This window comes from Mus caroli, chromosome 15, assembly GCF_900094665.2.
Source record: "Mus caroli chromosome 15, CAROLI_EIJ_v1.1, whole genome shotgun sequence".
Classification (NCBI taxonomy): Eukaryota; Metazoa; Chordata; class Mammalia; order Rodentia; family Muridae; genus Mus; species Mus caroli.
In genome coordinates this window covers 74536219-74558668 of record NC_034584.1, presented here as the reverse complement: position 1 = coordinate 74558668, position 22450 = coordinate 74536219, and the positions used below count along the sequence as shown (strand labels likewise).

The following is a 22450-nucleotide window of genomic DNA, read 5'->3' as shown; positions in this document are numbered from 1 at the left end:
ATTCGGGAGGAAGAAGTGGCTAGGAGACGAGACTGGAGGAAGTAACCTTTGTGCACATGCTTGCCCGTCTGTACAGGTGCAAGTGGAGACCGGAAGTTGAGACAGATGAGTTCCTCAATTCCTCTCCACCTTATTTTTTGAGATAGGGTCACACTGAACCCAGAGCGTGCCAGTTTGATTAGATTGGCTGGTCAGTGCATCTCTGGCCTCCTGTCTAGGTTTCCCAGCATGGAGGCTGCAGGCACATGCCGCCACTCCTAGGTTTGAGGTGGGTTCCGGGGATCTGTACTCAAGTTCTCCTGCCCTCAGAGCAAGCACTTTACCCACTGCCCAATCTCCCTAGCCTCAGGCTCAAACCTTCTCTGTGTGCCTGTGTTAGTTGATTTATTGCAGCGTATGGATGGCTTTCCAAGAAAAATCCAATAATGCATTTAAAATGAAAAGTGTAATGCCAGATAAGATGCAATTCCATCACATATTGATGATGTGTTTGCTCACTGGGCACAGAGAGGAGTGTGTCGCCCACAATCTTCCTGCCTTTCCACTTTGCTACATTGTCACTTCTCCTTCATTTTCTTTAGAATAAAATTAATTATAGTTTTAATCAGTTTTTCCATGTTTAAGCAATCTCGCGGGTATTTTTCAGGTCACTACATCCGGGAGAGGTCGAAGCAGGTCATAACTCTGCTGATGGACGAGCAGCTGCTCTATAAAGAGAGGGAAGTGGCCACATGGACAAGGCAGCGGACCTCCTACTCCATGTCATTTCCCAGCAGATTATCTGCCACGGGGACCTCACATACAGTGTGCACTTCCGTGCTCATCCCAGAAAGCCTTACCTCAGAGAAGAAGCACTCACAAGACTGCAAGAAGACTGCAGGTCTCTGCAATAAAAGTACGTACTGTAAGCAGTGGCCTAACGCTTGATAGATGTCTGTTGAGAACAGCTAGACATAAAACACCAGCTTCACACAGGTCACCAACTCAGTATCAGCAGGACCGTCCCCACTGTTAGGCTCCATTCTGCAGGGAGCAGAGATGAAGGAGTGTGCCCAGTAGACAGTTGGATGGAAGTTTTCAGAATGCGTTGCTTCTGAATTCACATAAACTCGTTTTCAGCTAAAACTGTTAGCCTAGCGGCTGTTGTTCTTGGAATCTTTATTTTCAGCTTAATATTTTTTCTACCTGGGATATGAAGGAGGCCTACTTTCTGGGAGTTGGGGGCTGGGTAAATGGGCTTGATTTTTAAAATGTGGTGAAGATTCCAACATAATTTAAATATTTTTTCTAGCATGATTCTTTGTAAGGCTTTCCTTTGCCTGCAACTTTGACTCTGGATTGCTGAACTTTGAAAGCGAGGGTAGGAGAGATATAACATTATAAGGGAAAGGAAGTGATCTTTCCTATTAATCTTTCTGAAATATCAAAGAATGCCCTCTTACTGTAGCTTCTCAGGCACCTACTGGTGAGTTGAGCATGAAGGTGGGCGGGTGCTTAGGAGAAGAAAAACATGGGTGAAGTCCGGCTTAGTCTTAGCTGCTCCTTGAAAGCAACCAAAATCAGTGCTAGAAATGCGGGCATCTGCAGGGCATCACAGATCGCCTCCTGCTCACAGACAGCATCCATGCCATGGTGCTGGACTGAAGGTTTGCCCCCACCCCTATGTTGAAATGGAGTTCACAGTGCGCTGACGTGGGAGGTGGGGCCCCTGGGAGATGGTTAGGTCCCAGGGGTAGAGCCCTCAACAGGAGTGAGCCCTGAGACCCTAGAGAGCTCGCTCACACTCCTGCTGCTGTGGGAAGAGGCAGCTTCTTAGGGCCTGCCCTTGCAAGCGCTCTGATTGCAAGCATCTCGTGTTTGGAAATGAGTACTGTTGTTTCTGAGTCACCCATTTCACGGTGCTGTTAGCAGACTGAACTCACCAAGATAGCTGTTAAGCAAACCCCCCAAAGAGCTGCAGGGAGTCAGCATGAGCAGTGAATTCCAATTGTCAGCAAAGCACAGAAACTTAAAATACCAGCAGTTACATCAGCACAAACTAGCTCTGAACTCATCCTCCCCTGACTTTGTCAAGGGTCACCTTGTAGCTGTGGGTCACTGACAAAGAGAGGCATTAAAAGGGGCTCTTTGTAGTTATAACGGTAAACACCACCACGTACTTCTAGAACTAGTGGAACATCTTTTTCAGGGGACCCATTTATCATGATAAATAATAAGCACCCCACAGCTGACCCTAAGAAGTGTGACACCAGCCACGACTCGTCTGAGCTTATTTGTCACTTTTGCTGTTTTCTGTCATCTTTCTTGCTTGTGTGTGTGTGTTATATACATGTAGGTGTGTGCACATTGAGGGTACATGTGAATATGGAGACTGGAGGCCAATGCCAGTATCTTCCTTAACTGAGTCCCATTATTATTATTATTTTTTTTTTTTTTTGAGGCAGGGTGGCTCCCTGAGCAGGGACCTTGTCAGTTCAAGCAGGGTGGCTGATCAGGAGCCCCAGGGAACTACTTGTGTCTGCCCAGAGTGCTGGGATTACAGACTGTGCTGCAGTAGCTGGCTTCTTACATGGCTTCTGGGCTCAGTAGCCAGGTACTGATGTAAAGTCCAGCTTCAGTGCTGTTAGCATTTGTCTCTATTCAGCTCTGTGGAGCAAAGGTGGTCACTTGCAAGTCATATGGATTATATAGGTCTGCATGCTTGCGTGGTAGGCCCTTTACCAGTGGATCCATCTCCAGGGCCCTTTCTGTCACATGTTGACTCCCTGTCTTCTTGGGCTTTCTTACTTGGAATCTGACTGCCCCGCAGCAGTGGAGGCAACAGCGGTGAGGGAGTCAAGTTCCCTTCCTCACAGAGCCTCTGTGGCAGAGGCCAGCCTATGGGCACACATGCTCAGAAGAGCATAAAGCACGTCAGATAGTAGTGCATCCTTTATCAAAAGGGAAAGCAGTCAGGGATGGCTTTAGTCGGGGACAGATATGAGACAGGGCAGCATTTTGGAGGAGAGGAATTTAAACAGAGACATGGCTGCAGTGCTGAAGCAAGTGGTGGCCCCGTGGAGGAACAGGAGGGTCACATGCTCCTGCCTCTAGCCAGCCACAGCTTGGGTGACAACAAGCTAATGAAACGAGTCCCTTGTCACTGCAGAAGTAACTCGTCCCATGTGTGCCGTGTCTGTGAGGCACACAAGAAATTCTGGTTTGTTAATTTTATAGTCGTAGAGTAAGATCCAAGCAGCATCTCCCAATGTTATGACACATCTCGGTCACCAAGAAGAGCTCTGAATGGCTGTTTTTTAAATCATGAACTTAAAGACATAGTGGCACACAACTGAAACCACAGTACTAAAGGACCCAGTCAGGAGAACCGAGCTTGAAGCTAACCTGTGCCACACAGCTGGCCCATACCTCAAAGGAAAAATAAATTCTGAAGCTTTGGTATAATGAAATTTGTTTAGCAGCACACACATATAGAGAGAATGGCCTGCCATCTGCCAGGCACTACACTAGGTGTGATAAGCAAATCTAGTGTTTCTGCTGTCATGGAAGTGACATGGGGAGATGTACTTGCTCCACGACAACGGGGTCCAGGTGGGAGGCGGTGGGAAGTACTGCTGGAAGTGCAGGTTTGGATGCAGAGCTGCTGGAGGCCTCTGTTAACAGAACCTCGGTTGGGTTATTTTGTTTCATTTACTGCAGTCTGCACTAGATACATATGTGCTTATGCTTAGAAGGGAGTGACTAGGCTGAGGCAGTGTTGCTGTAATACCAGTCCACAGTCGCCATTTCTGTGAAGGAGTTGGATCACAAGCTGCACTTTAAAGGAAGAAATAAAGCAGATATTTGGGGACAAGAATAAGAAAAAGGAAATGAATTGGGCAGGGGCTTCCTTCCTGAGACAAGAGAAGTAACAAATGGTACACAGAGAAGGAGAGATGAGTGCGAAGTGGGTAGTCACCTGTCGGCAATAGAGGGAGCCACGGAAATCCCAAGGACTTAAGTGCAGTGGGATAGATGTTAGGGGGACTATGATGCGGCTTCCTGTGGTATTAGCAGCTTCAGGTCCTTTCTGGTTCATGGCTGGTCCGAACTCACCCCGCATAGCTACCTGGGCACCAGCGTCACATGCATATTGTTGGTAATGGGAAGGAAGAACTGCCTCATCCTGTCAAGTGGCATCTGACGTTTTCCCTTACATGTCATTATCACGCAGCCACATGGACACTGCTATTCACAAGGGAGATGGGAAGCCATGTGTCAACTGTGCTTATCTAGAGAGACGGAGAGAATGAAAAGACAGTAAAATAATCCCCACCACAGTGGGGAAGGGTACATGCAGAAGGCAGATTAGGCGTGTAAGAACTACTTGTATGCTAAGTGGAATAAAAACTAAATTTGAATATGCAGAAAAATGTGGGCAGATACTTGAAAGTTCTCTGAGCAATTAACAAAAGGCATAATAAATGGTGTATGGAAATTTCAATTTGCTAGAACTTGCATCTAAGAAGCGGTTCAGGCCTTGAACAGGAGGGCTGTTTAGCTTAGTTGCAGAACTTCGCTTTCTTATTACAGAAAACAGCTGTTTTGGGGAGATAATTCTTACTGCTTTGTGTGGAAATGAAGGAGATATGGGTGGTAGGGAGACTGCGAGGAACAATGGTTTCTGTCTGGGCACAGGGCCTGCTCTGGGTGGGACAGATGAGGGGACAGTCATGTTTGAAGACAGCACCACATCAAGGGAGGCAGCAGGCTAAGTGGATGTCACACTGGAGAAGAGAGGGAGAAACTGAAAATGACTTCCGCATCTGAGTTAGAGGGAAGAGGACGGTATCGTACAGGCACATTTGCATCAGTGGAGTCTAAAGATGCGCCTGCCTTATTTAGTTACAGCGGGATGCGCTGCCGAGAGCATCACTAGAAAGCCTCGCGCTGCAACAGCTGCACTGACTGCTTCGAGGTAAATTAGCAAGGCAAAGGAGCGCATGTGCAGAAGCAGCCTCTGTACATCACCACTTATTGGTTTTTTGTTTTTTGTTTTTTCCTTCTCTCTCCTCTTGGATGTTCCCCCAACGTTTTAATTCTTGTCGATTGCCTGGGTGGTTTTTATTTGGAAGATTTTGATTTTGAAGGAAGAAATGCACTGAAGGCTAATTGCTGCTTTGACGGCAAGCAGCAGGCTGGAGAGAGCAGCTCCAACCCAGCGCTGGCTCTGCGGGTCTCACAGGCCTTCCTCAGAGGGGCACCAGAGCCCTCCAGAAGCATTGCCTTCCCACCCCAGTCCCTCTGAGCTCCCTGGAAGGTGTTGTCTTTGTAGTACTTAACGAGGAGTCCTCTGGGCAGTGGGAAACCTAACGGCATTGTGTGTCTTGGAAGCATCCCTGTCAGAAGATACGTGGTGGTTGGTGAACCAGTTAGACTGCAGATCATCGTGCTGCCTCTGTAGTCACAGCCAGCACCATGGGTGCCACGGTCTCTACTGACAACCTTGACAGAGGCTCAGGCTTGGTTTTCTCTGCACGAACGCAACAGCTGAGAGGGCTCACACGTGCATTGGTTGCCACTGAAATGCTTGTGCTTATGAGGCAGGCCTTCTGCTGAATGCTTACATTTTAAAAGTAAGCAACAACAACAACAAAAAAAAAACCCACCCTATAACTCATGTCCCCTGCCTTCCCAAACCAACAGTCTTTACAAAGGGTATTGACTTCATCTGACTTTCTTTTTTTGTTTTGGAAAAGTTACTTTGTTCCTGTAAAATGATGCAGGCTCGCTGTAAAGATCTGGTCACTTCTAATCAGCGCCCTAAGTAGTCAGAACTTGGTGAACACAGTCCCAGGCCTACATACACACAGAGGTGTGACTAACAAGGGCTGGGGACAGATTGAGAGGAGTGTCCTTTATTTATTTATTTTTTCCTTCATGGAGGAGAGGAGCAGGGGTCTTGATGTGTAGCCCAGGCTAACCTGGGCTCACTCCTCTTGTCTCAGCTTCTCAAGTTCTGAAATCACAGATGCACACCAGCTCAATTATACTACATGCTGATTTATGATAAAACATTTCAAATTGCTGCTTCTTGCAATAATTTGGGGCCCCTTCTGTGCATGACCATAAGGGATGTGCTGGGCATTCACTGTCCTCACAGAACTATGAGAGTCTCCAAGGACTTTCCCTTCCAAGAGCAGAATGTGTGAGCTGAAGTCAGTGGGACTGAAGCTGGTGTTGGTGGTGTGTTAGGGATGGACTCATTATGGGTAGCACTGGCTAAGGAATGAGTTCTCCGTGCCTGAAGCATGAAGGGAGAGTCTTGGACACCCTCTCAGGAATGTGAGAAGTGCCGAGTGTAGGCCCTGCAGGGGCTGACATGGGTCTGAAGTTCTCTGCAGAGGAGACCACCTCAGTTTACCAGTGAGTCCCTGGGGGGTTTCGCCAGGTAAAGCCAAGCAGAGAGCTCACAGGCTGGACTCACCACAGCAGGGGAATATAAGCAGGGACACACACACACACACTCACACACACACACACATACACACACACCATACAAACACACACACACACACAAATACCCCCCCACACACATACCCACCCCCCCACCATACATACACACACACACAAACACTCAGCCCCCCCACATACTCACCCCCTACACACACCCCACACATACACACATACTCACCCCTCCACATACTCACCCCCTGCACACATACACACACAAACACTCACCCCCACATACATACACACACACCCCCCACACACAAACACTCATCCCCCATACACAAACACAAAACACTCACCCCACACACACACACTCACCCCCCCACAAACATTCACCCCCCCCCCGCATACACAAACACTCTCTCTCACACACACACACACACACATACACACACAAACATTCACACACACCGACACACAAACACTCATTCCCCCCCCACATAAACACTCACTTCACACACACACCCACAAACACTCAACCCCCCCCACATACCAGTCCCTAAAAATAGTCAGATGCAGAACACTCAACATTTAAACATTTATATAAGTGAAGGATAGAATCACACATAGTCAGTTTTAAAGAAATTATAAAGACTGAATGGATGAATTAAAGAAGAACTTGAAAAAAAATTTAAAAAAAGAAACCTACTTTAACAAAAAGAAAAATAATTCTCTCAGAAGCAAGTTTGGAAAACAGAGAGTGATGGATAAAGGGTCAACCTGTTTACAGAGTGAAAAGAACATCACTTAACTGTTAGGTAAAAACAACAGTAGAGTCCCAGCACTTGGAGGCTGCAGTAGGAAGATTGCCTAAAGGCCAGCCTGGGCTAGGATGAGACCCTGCCTCAAAACAAAACAAAACAAAACAAAACAAAACAAAAACAAAAGTCAAAAAGCTGAAATAGTGGGTAGCTGTGGCACATTAGATGGAGGTAGATGGTTCTAACGGTCTTTGCTGAGAGCTGAGAGTATCTGACTCCAAACCTTCAGAAGGGAGGGCGTGTGATGAGCTTTCCAGTAAAGCTCCGAGAGAAACACATAGAGCACACTAACCCCAACAAGGAGAAAAGTGTAAGAAGAAGAAAAATCTTTACAATTAGAACTATACAGTAAAGGGGGTAGAAATTCAAAAGGTGAACTGATACTATTAAGCCCTAGAATATTAATTACAGTGGACATTAGCAGATGGAACTCCTGTTAGAATCAGAGACTATCAGATGTGGGCAAAGAAATCCTGACATATGCTGTGCATCTCTGTTCACGGAAGCAGATGGATAGATAACGATGGATAGGCATCCTATACTAACTAGAGCAATAATGATAAACCCAGGAGCCGCTGAGACGGCAATTAGGGAAAGTGCTTGTCACTTAGCCTGATGACCAGAACCAACTCCTGGAAGCTGTCACTGATCTCCACATGTGTGCAGTGCCACACACACACACACTCTCACATACATGCATACTCACGAAAGCACATGTGCACACATACCACATACATAAATACCCCCTATACACACATACACAGGCATGTGCATGCATACATGCACACACATGCACATACGCACCCACAAATTAATAAATGTAAAAAAATTGAACAGGAAAAGAAAAGTAATGAAAAAAAAATCCCGTTTCCCCAGGAAGATTAAAAAGCTTTTAAATGTGACTATTTCCAGTAAAGTAACTTCAAAGAGTGTGAAACAGACTTTAGTAGGACAGAAGGAAGAAACTGAACTATCATGGTAGATAATTCCCAGACATACTTTTCAGTTATCCATAGGTGAAATGCCCCAGATATTTTAAGAAACCTGTCTCATGCTGAAAAGTTTCTCTGGTGAAAATGCAATTAAGTTTGAACACAATTAAAAAAAATAGACACAAAAAACCTTCCATACATTTACATATAGAAATGTTTCTTCTAGGATCAAGCAGAGAGAGTAGCTCTCATCCTTCCTGCTGGCTTGGCTTTGTGTTGGAGGTCCAGCCATCACAGTAGACAGCCCAAGTTAACACAGGCACTGGGAGATGGTTCACATAATACAGTACTTGTCCCAAACCTGAAATCCCGACTGGGAAGGCAGAGACGGGAGAGGAGAGTTTCTGTGCCTCCAAGGCAGCCAGTGTCGTTGAATCAGCAAGTTCTGGGTTCAGTAAGAGACCCCGTCTCCAAAAGGTGGAGAGTGATTGAGAGACATTTGATATAGCTGTCTAGTTACCACTAAAGTGTCCATGTGTATGGTACATGTACATCTATAGGTGATCCCTCCACACAAACATACACATGTAAAAACTTACATGCATGGAAGAAACAAACCTTTTCATACAAAGAACTAGGAAAGGTCTACAGAACACACACACATAAAAATAAGATCTTATTAGTTGTAACATTAAAATATAAAACATATGAAACAAAACAAAACACAGGGGCTGGAGAGATGGCTCAGTGGTTAAGAGCACTGACTGCTCTTCCAGAGGTCGTGAATTCAATTCCCAGCAACTATGTGCTGGCTCACAACCATCTGTAATGGGATCTAATACCCTTTTCTGATGTGTCTGAAGACAGTAACAGTGTACTCACATATATAAACATACATCCTACCAGCAATGAACAATAAACAATTTTTAAAATTTTATGTGTACAGGTGTTTGCTGCATGTATGTCTGTGTACCCTGTTTGTCCAGTTCCCACAGAGGCCAGAAGAGGGCGTCAGATTCCCTGAGCTGTTGTTACAGGCAGTTGTGAGCTGCCATGTGGGTGCTGGGAATTGAACTCCATCAAGAGCAGCCAGCGTGCTTAACCCCTGAACCGTCTCTCTAGCTCCAACAAACATTTCAAAACATTTATTCTCCCTCTCCCTCTCTCTCTCTCCCCCTCCCTCCCCTCCCCCTTCCTCTGTGTGTGTGTGTGTGTGTGCGCGTGCGCGCGCGCATGCATGCGGGTACCATGGGGTGCATGTATAGAGGTCAGACAGAGGATAACTTTCAGGGATCAATTTTCTCCTTTCACCATGTGGATTTCAGGAAGTAAACTCTGATTGTCAGTCTTGGTGGCACGTATCCTTATCTGCTGGGTCATCTTGATGGCCCAATACACAAATTTTTAAAGAAACTATTTGCAATTTAAAAATCAAGATTACTTAGGAGCAAATCTTAGACAGGATATATGAGATCAGTATACTGTGGGTTATAATGTATAATTGAAATCGATTATAAGGAAAACCTGTATAAATGGGAAAATATACCACGTTTTTTGGAATAATGCAAATATGTCAGTTGTCTACAAGATTGAAGAGTTTGGGAGGATTTTTCTGTCTTGCTACCAGGGCTGTTTTGATCAGGCTGACTCTCTTGTAAAGGCTGTACGCTGTGGGCTTACTCCTTGCCCTCCACCCCTGGATGATATTGGTACATTCTTTACTGTCATGAGAGTCAAAACACCGTCTGCAGACATGGCCAGATGTCCCCTGTGGGCCACAATTGCCTCCAGCTGAGAACTACAGATTCAGTGCAATTACAATCAAAATCTCCAGAAGGATTTTAAAAACAACTTGATGGGCTGATAATAAAATGCATTTTGAAAAATCATAAAGTCAAGAATAATATATGAGCATGTGTGCTCACGTGTGCATGTGCACACAACCACACACACATCATATATATCTATACTAGCTCAAACAAGCTATGATCTATGGGAGTTACGTCCCATCTATAATTTCAATACTTGGGAGACATAGGCACGAAGATCTTGAGCGCTGCTCCAAAAATGGAGGTCGGACGTTTCCAAGGAGGAGGAAGGTGAAAGGCTTCCCTCCTAAACCAGGCTAGAAACAGCACGCCCGGGGCAGGCCATGCCTGTGCAAGCAGGACACAGCAGTGTGCCCAGAAAACAGCTGTGCAACTGTGCACACATAGAGGACGCTGACATCAGTTCAGATTTATGGGGGAAAGATGAATTGTTAAAAAATAAATAAAATAGACCACTAAAGAAAATGAGATTAGGTGTCTGATGCATGAACACCCACAAAACCAATCGAGATGAATTAAGGACTTAAGAATATAAAAGCAAAATTTAAAGATGTTTAGAAGATTTGTTAAAAAAGGTGTTTTCTGTGATGTTAGGATAGAGAAATACTCTTTTTAGACATATACCAAAGTGGGGAAAGCCGGGTGTGGTGGCGCACGCCTTTAATCCCAGCACTTGGGAGGCAGAGGCAGGAGGATTTCTGAGTTCAAGGCCAACCTGGTCTACAGAGTGAGTTCCAGGACAGCCAGGGCTATACAGTGAAACCCTGTCTCGAAAAAAAACAAAATAAAACAAAGCAAAACAAAACAAACAACCCCCCACGCACACACACACACACACACACAAATCCCTACACACACACCAAAGTGAGTAGCTTTTTTCTTATACCACTTGAATCCCTGGGGTTGAGCGCAGGTCTTCTGACTTGGTGACCTGTGCCTTAACCCACTGAGCTATCTTGATAGACAGAACCTATTATTTTCTCTTGTGTGGTTCTGGGGTTAAACTCTGGGCCTCACCCATGCTACCTGAGTACTCACCTCTGAACTATAACCTCAGCCCCCCAAACAGCACAGATGTAAATACAACAATAAAGGAGCCAGCGAAGGCCGGAGTGGTGGCGCACTCCCAGCACTCGAGGGCAGAGGCAGGCGGATTTCTGAGTTCGAGGCCAGCCTGGTCTACAAAGTGAGTTCCAGGACAGCCAAGGCTACACAGAGAAACCCTGTCTCAAAAAACAAAACAAAACAAAACAAAACACAACAAAAAAAAAGGAGCCAGCAAGTGTGCTGTGTGGTGGCAGCCTTCTTTTGTTAGCCCAGTGCCTGTCCTGCGTCTACCTAATCTCTACCCCACATGGGTAGAGCCTGAGGATAATTACCTGTAATTGCTACATTCTATGGTGACACATTATTTAACCGGGGCCTAATCAACTTTGTCCAGTGGTGTCAGAGGAGACAGTGAGGGTCCCGAGTAGGAGGGGGAACAGAACACATTGCTGCTGGCCTGAAGATGGGGCAGAGGAGTACAAGAGGCTTCTAGAAGCAGGCCCGACTCAGCAGCCATGGGGGAAATGGAGCCCCCAGCTGAGAGGAGCTTAATTCCACCAAAATGTGAATGACCTTGGAAGTAATTCTTCCTCAGGCTTCAGACGAGAATTCTGCTGAGCTGATACTTTGATTTTGGCCTCGTGAACCCCGGAAACAGTTGAGCGTGAGGAAGCATCTCCCTTGGTTTCCTGGTGCTGCTTTTGTGTGTAAGTCTGATTGGTGTTGAGTTTTGCATTGTAGTGAAGTCAGGATGGAGTTTAGTTCTTCTGCATGTGAATATCTGGTCTTCCTCACCCTGCTTCCAGAAGCACCCATCTGTCCTCTCCCATCCAACATCCCGGGCGCCGTTGGTGCTTGGCTGACCGTAAGTGTGTGGATTCATTTCTGAACAGTCTGTCCTGATCCATGGATCTATACGTCTGGTTTTGTGCCCGTACCATCTGCTCTGATCAGCTTTTGTGAATTTTTCTGCAGTAGATTTTGAGATCAAAACCCACCATATAGAAAGTAGGAAAAAAAGTCAGAATACTGTGGGGCAATTTTCTAACACATATAACTGAAAAAGGATTAGCATCCAGAGTACATAAAGATGGCCTACTGATCGACGTAAGTAGGGGAGAGGTGGACAGAAAAATAGGCAGAGAAGCATTTTCTAGCAAAATGGAGGACATGCGTGAGGCCAAGAAGCACTATTTAGGATGTCAGTCTTGCAGCGTCATGATAGCAACAACAGCCATAAAAAGAAATCTTGTGAGAGGATGTCACTTATGCCAACTTCAGAACCGCTAGAGCGATCGATTCCTGTTCCTCTGTTCCCTTCCGCTGAGCTCTTCATCCACGCTCTTCTCCATCCCTCTGCCTTCGAGTCCTGTTGTTTGGTGAATGTATTTATGTATTTGCCCGGTCATCAGGATGGCCAATCATTTGGCATTGTGACATGTGACTGTCATCTACACATGTACTGGGCCATATTCGTAGCTCTTCTGGGATGCACGTGACCCATGGGCTACAGGTCAGACGTAGGCACTGAAGGCAGTGACGTTATGGCTGAGGTCGGGTTCCGAAGCCACGTCGCCTGGCTTTGGTGGGATCTCGATGTATTATTTAAGCCCTTCCCTTGTGAATTGACCTTCCTGAAGTGGTAATGTAGACTCCTGTAAAACTGGTGCATGAGGGATCTGAGCTGACATAGCCTCAGCACAATGAACTCAGGCTCCGGTCTCTGTCACTCTTCCCATCACATCTGAGGCCAGCTCTGTTTTTCCACCAGGGTAGAGTTTGGGCTCATTTCTTACTGTATTTCATTCTTTACAGATCTGGGATTTGGGCCCACAGGGCAGGGAAGAAAGCCTTGCACTTTAGATAATCTGTCCACCTCAGTGTGAAAGTGCGTGTTCCTCCGTTCAGTGTGGCAGCACCTTCACGCATCACACTTGCCTCTCCAGGACAGACCTGGAAAAGAAGAGCTCTGCCGGTCAGTTTCTAGGCTCCAAGCATGGCCGTGCTGAGAGGCTCCTGGCAGCACACCTGCCCACACAGATTCTGAGGAAGAAAGGCATTCTGGGCCTTGTTTCTTTTCTTGACCATCAGCTATTTTATTTTCTTTCTTTTAACTGTTAGTTATTTTTAGTTGTGCTTGCTTCTATATAAGGTTTCTGTTACTTTTAAAAACTAGTTTTGTCTTTAAAATATCTCATTGTTGGGTGTTGAGTTATGAAAACCTTTGCATGTGGTGTGTGTGCCTGTGCATGTGTGTGCCTCTCCTCTCTCTCTCTCTCTCTCTCTCTCTCTCTCTCTCTCTCCTCTCTCTCTCTCCTCTCTCTCTCCCCCCCCCCCGTCCCTCGGTCCCGCCCCCCCACCCCGTGTGTGTGTTCCCACGTGCTTCCTGAGGACTGAGCTTCTCACGTGTCAGGCCAGCACAAGACTCAGATCACATGTGATTATGGCCAAAGGCTGAAATCAAATTGCCGTAACCCTCTTTCTAAAGTTCTGCTGGGATGACGGTGGCCCCTCCTTCTTATCACCTACCCACTTCATTGAGTTTTTAAAAAAATCTTCCTAAATGTGCTTTCTTCTTTCTTCTTCTCACCTTTAAAAATTGCCTTTCCCTAGCAAACCCTAAAATTCACCTTCAAAGGGAAAGAGATTGTATTTGTTTCCCCTGTCTCTGCTGAGAAGAAATAGTCAAAGAGCAAAGGAGAGGTTTATCTTGGGCACAGCCTCCAGAACTTTCCCTACAAGGCTGCGGTGCTCCATTCCCTCGGCTGCTAGAAGGTTGGTGACTGAGCCATCGGCACCCCACCCCCACCCTTCTCTGAGAACTCCTTATAGCAGAAGAGAGCCTCCTTGCCTAGGGTCATGGTCCCTCCTGAGGGTGTGTGCACTCACTGACTAGCTGTAAGTAGGGTCAAGCTTGACAGCTTCCAGAAGGATCCCCCCAGTCTTCTCTTGTTCAAGTCCAGTCCTGCCTCCCTGAGTCCCCACAGATCTTGTTCCTCAGAGCTCCTCCTGGTGAACCCCCACGTGGACAAGTGCCTTAGACAGTGTATTCTGGGGGAACTCAACAGTAGCTTTCCCTCCAGATTGAAACTAGCAGACAGTAATAACAGGTGAGTGTGAATGAAAGAGAAAAAAGAGACAACAGATGCCAGGAACATCTGATGGCTGCCGAGTTTGAGTGTGAACACAGGAACACCTCATGGTCCTCTTGAGTGATTTCTGCAAGCTTAAGATTATGATGAAAGTGAAAGTTTTTGGGTTGTTTTTTAAGAGTAGAACAGAGGTCAGTTGCTTGAAGCTACTCAGGTGTGCAGTGCTCCAAGAAGAGGAAATTGAGCAGAGCATGGCAGCTCATCTGCAATCCTTATATGCAAGAGGCTGAGGCAGAAGGTTTGCTTGGGCCTGAGTTTGAAGCCAGTTTGGGCCACACAGTGAGAGAAACTGGAGTCAAGATTCCAAATGTGTGAGTCTGCAACATTACAAAGAAGACTCCGTCGGCATGGAGCTGCTTTTTAATCTCCCTGCTTCTTCAGTGGTCCACTGAATCCAGTCTTTCCATTCTCTTCTGTACGCTCCTCGTGCATACACAGCAAGTCCTTTACCAACTGAGCCGTCTCTCTATCACCTGGGTGTTTTCTAAAAACTTAAAACAAAACAAGAAACAACCTAGCCTCAATTGTGTTGCCCAGGAAGGCCTCCGAGCTGGACCTGAGCGCTCCTCCTGCCCCAGCCTCCTAAACTACAGTATATGCCAGCATCCTGGTTCTGAAGAGTACTTCAGAGTAATCGAAACACCTTTGCTGACATCACCACCGAGAGGACCCTGCTGATCTACGGTGACAGCTGTGGGGGAAGTGGGGTGGTTTGGATGTGTGCGTTTACAGGGCATCTCAATGCCAGAGCCACAGTTGCGCTGATAGTGTCTTGTACTCAGAGCTCGGTATCTCATCTAAGAGCTATCACGGGGCCCACCAGTTCTGCTTCGAGGTATTATCTGGGCTCTGCAGGCTCAGTGGGATCTCCATCTCTCCAGATAGTCTCTAGGGAGTCCCACAGCTGCAGTGCTGAGCAACTCAGCAACTCATCTTCAGTGAGTCCCTGGCATCACTTCCTGTCCCCTTGCCACACTTTCCTCAGAGGCTTCTCAGTCACAGCCCCATCCTCCATGACTCATCGTTCCACAACCTTAGTTGCTGGATTGTGATGGTGCCAGAGGGGCTTCACTTCTTCTGAGGAACCAAATGTGTGCACTCACCTCCTTCTTAACCTGTGGGAGTCTAGAGCACACGCTGCTTAGTCATGAAGTCTGATGAAGCACACTCACACTCACTTCCAGTATTGTGCGATCTGATATCGAGGGAGGAAGATCACGAATGTCTGTGGGCTTTCTGCAGCCTGACTGCCGTTCTTCATGCCCACAGGTAGCCTCATAGTATTTTAACCAGTGTGCTGCCTCATTTTAACTTGATCTGGCCTAGAATCACCTAGGAAGAGTCTCGGTGAGGAATTTTCTAGATCAGGGTGGCCCATGGGCATGTCTGTGAAGGACTGTCTTCATTGTTAATTGAGGTGGGCAGACCCACCCTTAATGTGGATGGGGCCATGGCCTGAATCAGGTTCTGAGCTGTGTGAGAGTGGAGAAAGCTCACTGTGCGCAGGCTGCAAGCCAGCCAGCAGCACAAGAGACTTCATTTCTCTGCTCTCCACTATGGCTGGGATGTGACTAGCTGCTGCAGTTTCTGCCTTGTAAGCCAAATAACCCTTTCTTGTCTCTCCTCTCCCCCGCAGCCCCCCTCCCTCGGTCGTAGCAACAGAAGTGAAATGTGATTCTGGGCCAGAACACATCCGTGCTGCGTGCTGCTCTCATGAGTTCCTCAGAAGGGAATTAATCTACCCCCGTGCTGTCTGTCAAGCCCGACCCATGGCATTTCAGAGATAATTCTACTGCTGAGTACTGAAGGAGCAGTTACAGTTTCTGATTAAACCTCAGGAAAGCAGATAGATGACAGAAGTCCCGAGTCCCCACTGTTTGCCAGGATTAATTAGAAAATCTCTAAGTCAGAAATAAGTCCGTTTTAATTACTCATTTTCATGTAAGTTTACAGCAAAATGGAAAACTACAAACATACATGAAAGGTTCTCATTACCTCTTCAGGATCTGGCACCTACTGTCCTTGTGCCTCTGCCAGAAATGATTTCTGTCCTGTTTATTGGGATTCACACCACCCGTCAAAGCCCCTGGTGTTATAGTCAGTTCTTTCCCAGAAGCCTGTCTGTTCTCGGAGCTTAACATCCTGCCAGGCCCTGGGCTTGTTGAAGGGAGAGCCCATCTCATGCCGACCTATTGCTTCTAAGGCATTTTCATGTATAATTTTAGACTTATAAACTTCTTCACAAAGTTTTGGGTTAAAATGTGGAATTTTATAAGAGGGAATAAACATAAAGTCTAGTATGTTATAAATATTATAAATATAGACATAAAAGGAAAACAAACCTGGCATGGTGGTACATACCAGTAATCCCAGCTACCTGGGAGGCTGAGGCAAGGGCATCATGAGTTCAAGGTCAGCCTGAAGTACATAGTAGGACTCCCAAAATAGAGAGTCCTTGCCTAGCATGTATATAATGTCTGGTTCAATTCCCCATTACTGGAAAAAAAAAAGAGAAGAAGAAAATCATACCACATGTATGTTCTCAGTGATTTTTATTTTTAATTGTGTCTCTGTGTGGGTTTGTGCGCATGAGTGAGAGCTTGTGGGGCTTACAAGAGGGCATCAATGCCCCTGGAGCTGGGGTTACAGCTGATTTCAGATGTGTGTCACCTGATGTGGGTACTGGCAACCAAGTTCAGGTCTTCAGCAGTAGCAGTGCATACTCTGGCCACTGACCACACCCACCCCGCTCACATCTTAAGGAGCGTAAGTACCATTAGGATTGAGACCTGCAGCGCGTCACTGGAGGGAAACATAGGGTCCTTATCTATGGAAACTGTGTCATTCCTTTCTCTTGCTGAGGTCAGATTTGGTTTCACATCTCTCACAGAGTCTTACCTTTATATGTAGTATTTGCATGCGTGAAAGTCTCCTCAAAATCTCAAATACATGCAAAAAGTGTGTTTTGGAAGAAGAATCCCACTGTAGAGTCCAGGCTGACTTCATACTTAACCATCCCTCTGTCCCCAGTGCTGGGCTTACACACATGCAGCCTCTGTGCCAGTGCTGGGCTTACACACATGCAGCCTCTGTGCCAGTGCTGGGCTTACACACATGCAGCCTCTGTGCCAGGCTGGACTGACTTCCAGCACATAGCCTATCAAAGCCCTTGGATTCATACATTCTTAGAAGTACTTATCCCACATAAAGAATCCAATGTCCCTGGAAACACATGCTTTTATGAGCTAAGCACAGCTATTACCCACATCTGAGTACCATCCACTGCTCGCTGTAAGCACCATGCAACGTCTATTTTATTTCATGGTTTTTGTACACATAAATGCTTTTAAAAACCTGTTCATATAAATCAAAGCCAGAAGTAGAAGGTACTGTACTGCAGCACTGTCAATCAGTCCTGTTTTCCTTCTAAGAAACGTGCCAACAATTACCTAGTGACTTACTAGAGAAATATTTCCTATCTCTTGTCAGCTATAAGGTGATGAAGTCTTTCATGTTTTTGAAAGCAAAGAGTTGAGGACACATTGTTTGGGGAAAGATTTTTTTAAAACAGTCATTAGGAGTAATTTACTTTTTCAGCTTCTGGGAATAATACAAAACACCCTTTATTAAAATGTATCAACTATTAATTAAAGTTGTACTCTAACCTGACATAATTAGAAGTTGCAGGGCAAATGAAAACACTCCCTGCCCTATGGCTGTCAGTGCAGTGGACTTTGCAGAAACTGACTTTACAGTGCGTGCTCTAAGTGTTTCCAGGTCTTGGTAACTGCAGACTTGGTTTATGTAATTCTGGGAAAATATCCACCATATAATCTAGTTGGCAAATGCAGCCTTCATTGTCAAAACAGTAAATTGAATTGGATTTCAAGTGGCTTTTTCTCCATAAAATACCCTACATATTTATTCTAATAAATATTAATATTTCTATTACCTTCAATCTCTACATCCTTTACAATTATCATATTTCATGCACTTATTTGGGGTGTGTAAGGGCCTGTGTATGTGTGTTCCCGCATGTCATAGCGTGTGAACAACTTTGCCCGCTAAGCCATCATACCTGCCATTTTTGTTTCCAGGGGACGGGCATCTCATGATCCCAGTCTGGCCTCAGAATCTATATGTAGACACTGGCCCTGAACTCAGGATCCTCCTGCCTCTGCCTCCTCGGTGCTAGGGTTTCAGGCATGTGCTACCTGTCACATGTTGTCACAGGGCTCCCAGACCCTTTCCTAAGATGGCTAGCTCAGACTTGGAACCTTGTGAACTGCTGCACTGAAAACATAAACACGCCTCTCCCCACACCCCTGGCTTTCATTGCTCTGCTCTAGAGGACCATCCCTTAGGAGCAATTTGCTCTTTGACTATAGTTGTGGATGAAAAGCACATGAATGTGAAGTGAAGTTGGTCACTTTCCCTGCTGTCCTGTGCTGTCATACAGTGTGTCTGAACATAGGGTGTCCTGTGCTGTCATACAGTGTGCCTGAACATCGGGTGTCCTGTGCTGTCATACAGTATGCCTGAACATCGGGTGTCCTGTGCTGTCATACAGTATGTCTGAACATCGGGTGTCCTGTGCTGTCATACAGTGTGTCTGGACATTGGGTGTCCTGTGCTGTCATACAGTGTGTCTGAACATCAGGTGTCCCAGTACGGACTGGTGTAAGTCCCCTTATTGCCATTGCTTGGCCCTCAAAAGACTACGGATGGAACAGACTGCTGAGTCTCCCTGTCTTGACCAATGGAGGTCACGTTGAGGTGGCTTGCTTGCTCTGCTCTTTCCATTACTGGTGCCCTATGTTTGGGGAAGAAGGCCCACTCTCAAACAGATGTGTGACACGTCTGTTTTGTGAAGTGGGGAAAATTATGAATGGCAAAGAGAAAAGAGCTGGCCACTTCCTCCCAGGCAGATAAGCCTTTGGAAGAAGACCTGTAGATGTTGCAGATCTGGAAATTGATTTATTTAAAAGGGCCACTATAATCTTAGTTCCTGTGTGACACTTATGCTCTCCACATCAAGTGTGCAGCTACCAATACGAAGGCAGCCGCCTTACACCTCTTATTGTCCATGAGGGCGTGCCACGCTAGAGTAAGCACTGATGCTTTAGACAGTTCTTTCCTTTTAGTGCTCATAAATGCTGGGTCAATCTAGGTAACTGAGCTGCATCCCGGTACTTATTCAGTGACTAATCCAACAAGGCAAAGGGCAGGAAAACTGCAACAAAATGCCAAATACAGTGAACATAAGCAGACATAGCGGTTTATTTTCACTGGTGTATTTTTTCTTTTATGTTTAAAGTTTTTATTTTATATTAAAGGTGTATTTGCCCCATAACTAATCTATACATTTCTGATCTGTTCTTCCTATAGAGACTATATGAAACTCACTTCACAGTAATCTAAGACTCTTTTTTAAAAAACCCTTACAGTATTTAAGACTTCTTAAGTAATCTAATAATTATAGCCATCATTCGTATAATCCTAAAATTCCCTTTGAATAGTATTCACCTTTTAAAGTTTTGTTATACATTACTGTGTGTTACCCTATAACTACCACTACATTTTACATTATTTTAAAAAACATTTCTACTAATAAAGCTATAATAGAATTGCTGAGATGGGACAAGGCTACGGACATCAAACTAGTTTCTGAACCCCTCTGGGCTTGCTAATGTTGTCAAGTAGGTACATGCTCAGAGGTGGCTCTTGGTGTGTGATATGTATTTAGCACACAGAATAGATCTTCAGAAGTCATTAAAGTTAAACACAAATACAAAAATACTAATATTTATTTATATATTGCTTTACATTGTTGACAGAAAGCACATCCAAGGCCAGGCTGAGGCTGGAGCAGTGCCAGGACGTGCCCTCACCTGCTGGGACCTCTCTGCCCCTGTACTTCCCTTCACTCGGGATGAAGGCATGGAAATCTACAGAGGTAGGTTCTCTGGTTCCCTTTGCTGCTGTGCAGGTAACCAGCCACGTGTGGGAAACCATCCTTGCAGCACTGCAAAGCTGCCCTGCTGCTCTTGGCATTTGTGTTTTATGTTATTCAGAGTTTTAAGTATCAGTTAGGTAAAATTGTGATGTTTTCCTTTATATTATAGTTTGTGTTGTTTATTTACTTATTTGGTGGTGCTAGGCATGGAACCCAGTGCATGCTGGGCAAACACTCTACCACTGAACTACACCCACAGCCTTAAAAATCCTTTATTGTGACTTTACAGGAAGTTGACAAAACAGTACAGCGTCTTAACTGGCCTTCTTGCTCTCTGCAGTGTTGGCAATGCCAAACATTTAGACATTTAACCATTTTCATCCTCACCCTTTTCCTCTTCCTCCCCCTCCTTCCCCTCCTCTCCGTCCTCCCCCCTCCTCCTCCCTCTCCTCTTCCCCCTCCTCTTCTTCCTCCCCATCCTCCCAAGGAGCCCTTCTACTCAGCAAGTCCTGCACAAGATTAGGCCTGACAGCACCTGTGCTTGGACATGTAAATCTGACTAAACGCAAAGGCTGCACAACAGAAGACATGAAAGCAGGAGGGGTGGGGCCTTATGGACACCTTGCCCGTCCATGCTGAAATGAGGAAATCAATATAATAAATGTATTTAAGAAGTTCATCCACTTCTGCAGCACCACACATAGACACGTGAGACGGTGAGATACCTCACAGACTATTGCTCAGTCTCACATGGAATTAGGTAAAACACAGCTTTTGTGCCTTTCACACTGATGAAAAAAATGTTTAATTGCTACCGCCCTGTATTTTCACTGAGAAAAAGGGCCCCTCCAGCACGCTGCTGGATACAAGCAGGTGTGGCATCTAAGGGTAGAATTTGACATCATTCAAACTCAAGACAAGTCCGTGTGTGAGTGCTCAGAGATGTCACTGTGACCACACAGCTTGTATAGGTGGCTCTGTGAAGCGTTTTATTGCAACAGTTGTAATAGACAGAAACAAGAAAAATCTCAAACTGATTACCAAAGGGAATGACCAAGTCAGGTTACATGTCAGGACCACAGCTCAGCTCTGTCCTGAGAAAAGCACGTTTGTAATGCATACCTCAGTGAACGAAGTCACTGCGGGGACAGCACACAATGAGTGATTATATTATTATGTAGGAAGATGACCAAGATAGAGTACTTACTCCTGAGAAGGATATATATATATATATACATAAAACGATTTCATTTCACTTTTAAAAAATGTGTTGACACAGAAAATTTCCCCGAAATTCTTAAGACAGAGTACTAGCTACCCCAGCAGAGGATGGCAGCCCGTGGGGAAGTGAGCAGAAACTCTGTGCTCTTTACCACTCACATTATTGGGTGTGTTTGCAATGAGTATTTTATAATCTATAAAATAATAACAAAGGCACAAATAAAGACCTTAAAGTGGGCTTTGAAGCAGAGGCAGTGACACAGCTGAGACAAGCGTGACACACCGTCAGAATCAGAATCAGAATCAGAATCAGGATCAGCATAATTTCCACTCCTCCAGCAACTCTGATGAGGTCAAAATTTTGCAAATAGGACATACTGCACAGAAATAAACCAAAGGGCAAAATTTGTGTATTCTTCGTTTTGCAAAATCCTAAATGGAAGCAGCAGAACACAGACACTTATCATCCATCACTATTGATTTAGCAACTCACAAAGACATCGAAGGTTTTGGTCAGCCTTAATTTTGTGTGAGCCACTTCACAACATCCCTATCAGTTGCCATGGAAACAGCTGCAGCCAAAAAACCAAAATCGCAACGTTGTTTTTTTATTTTCTTAGTGGGAGGGGGGGAAAGGGCATTTTTGTTTGTTTGTTTGTTTGTTGAGGTATAGTTAAATAACTTTATTACCAAACTTAATGATTAAAAACTCTGGACAGTATGAAGAAAGAAAATGGACCAGTGTCAATCATAAACACAAAAGGTCTCCTTAGTTTTGAAAGTCATACTCTAATGAACCCTGTTCTACTTTTGAAAGCTTTGTTCTGCTAAGAATTTTATTTATGAGACTGGAAAGATGGTTCAGTCAGTGAGAGCACTTTCTGTGCACGCATGAGGACCTGAGTTCAAATCCTGAGTACCCACATAAGAGGGGGCAGTGCTAGAGGAAGGGGAGGGGAGCAGAGGGGGAGGGCAGAGACAGGAGTATTACCATCAAACACAGTGAGCGAGCTCAAGGTTCAGTGAGAGCTCTTGTCTCGAGAGAATTAGGCACCGAATG

General features: G+C 45.4%; 1 protein-coding gene across 2 annotated transcripts in view; it reads left to right on the top strand.

Moving 5' to 3' along the window:
• Enthd1 (ENTH domain containing 1) overlaps nucleotides 1-22450 on the top strand; it is a 113322-nt gene that overhangs the window by 28765 nt on the left and 62107 nt on the right. For both annotated transcript variants that reach the window (XM_021183596.1, XM_021183595.1), the window contains exons 3-4: nucleotides 647-895; nucleotides 20051-20169. In XM_021183596.1, the coding sequence (XP_021039255.1) occupies nucleotides 647-895; nucleotides 20051-20169 (368 nt within the window). The remainder of the gene's footprint in view (nucleotides 1-646; nucleotides 896-20050; nucleotides 20170-22450) is intronic.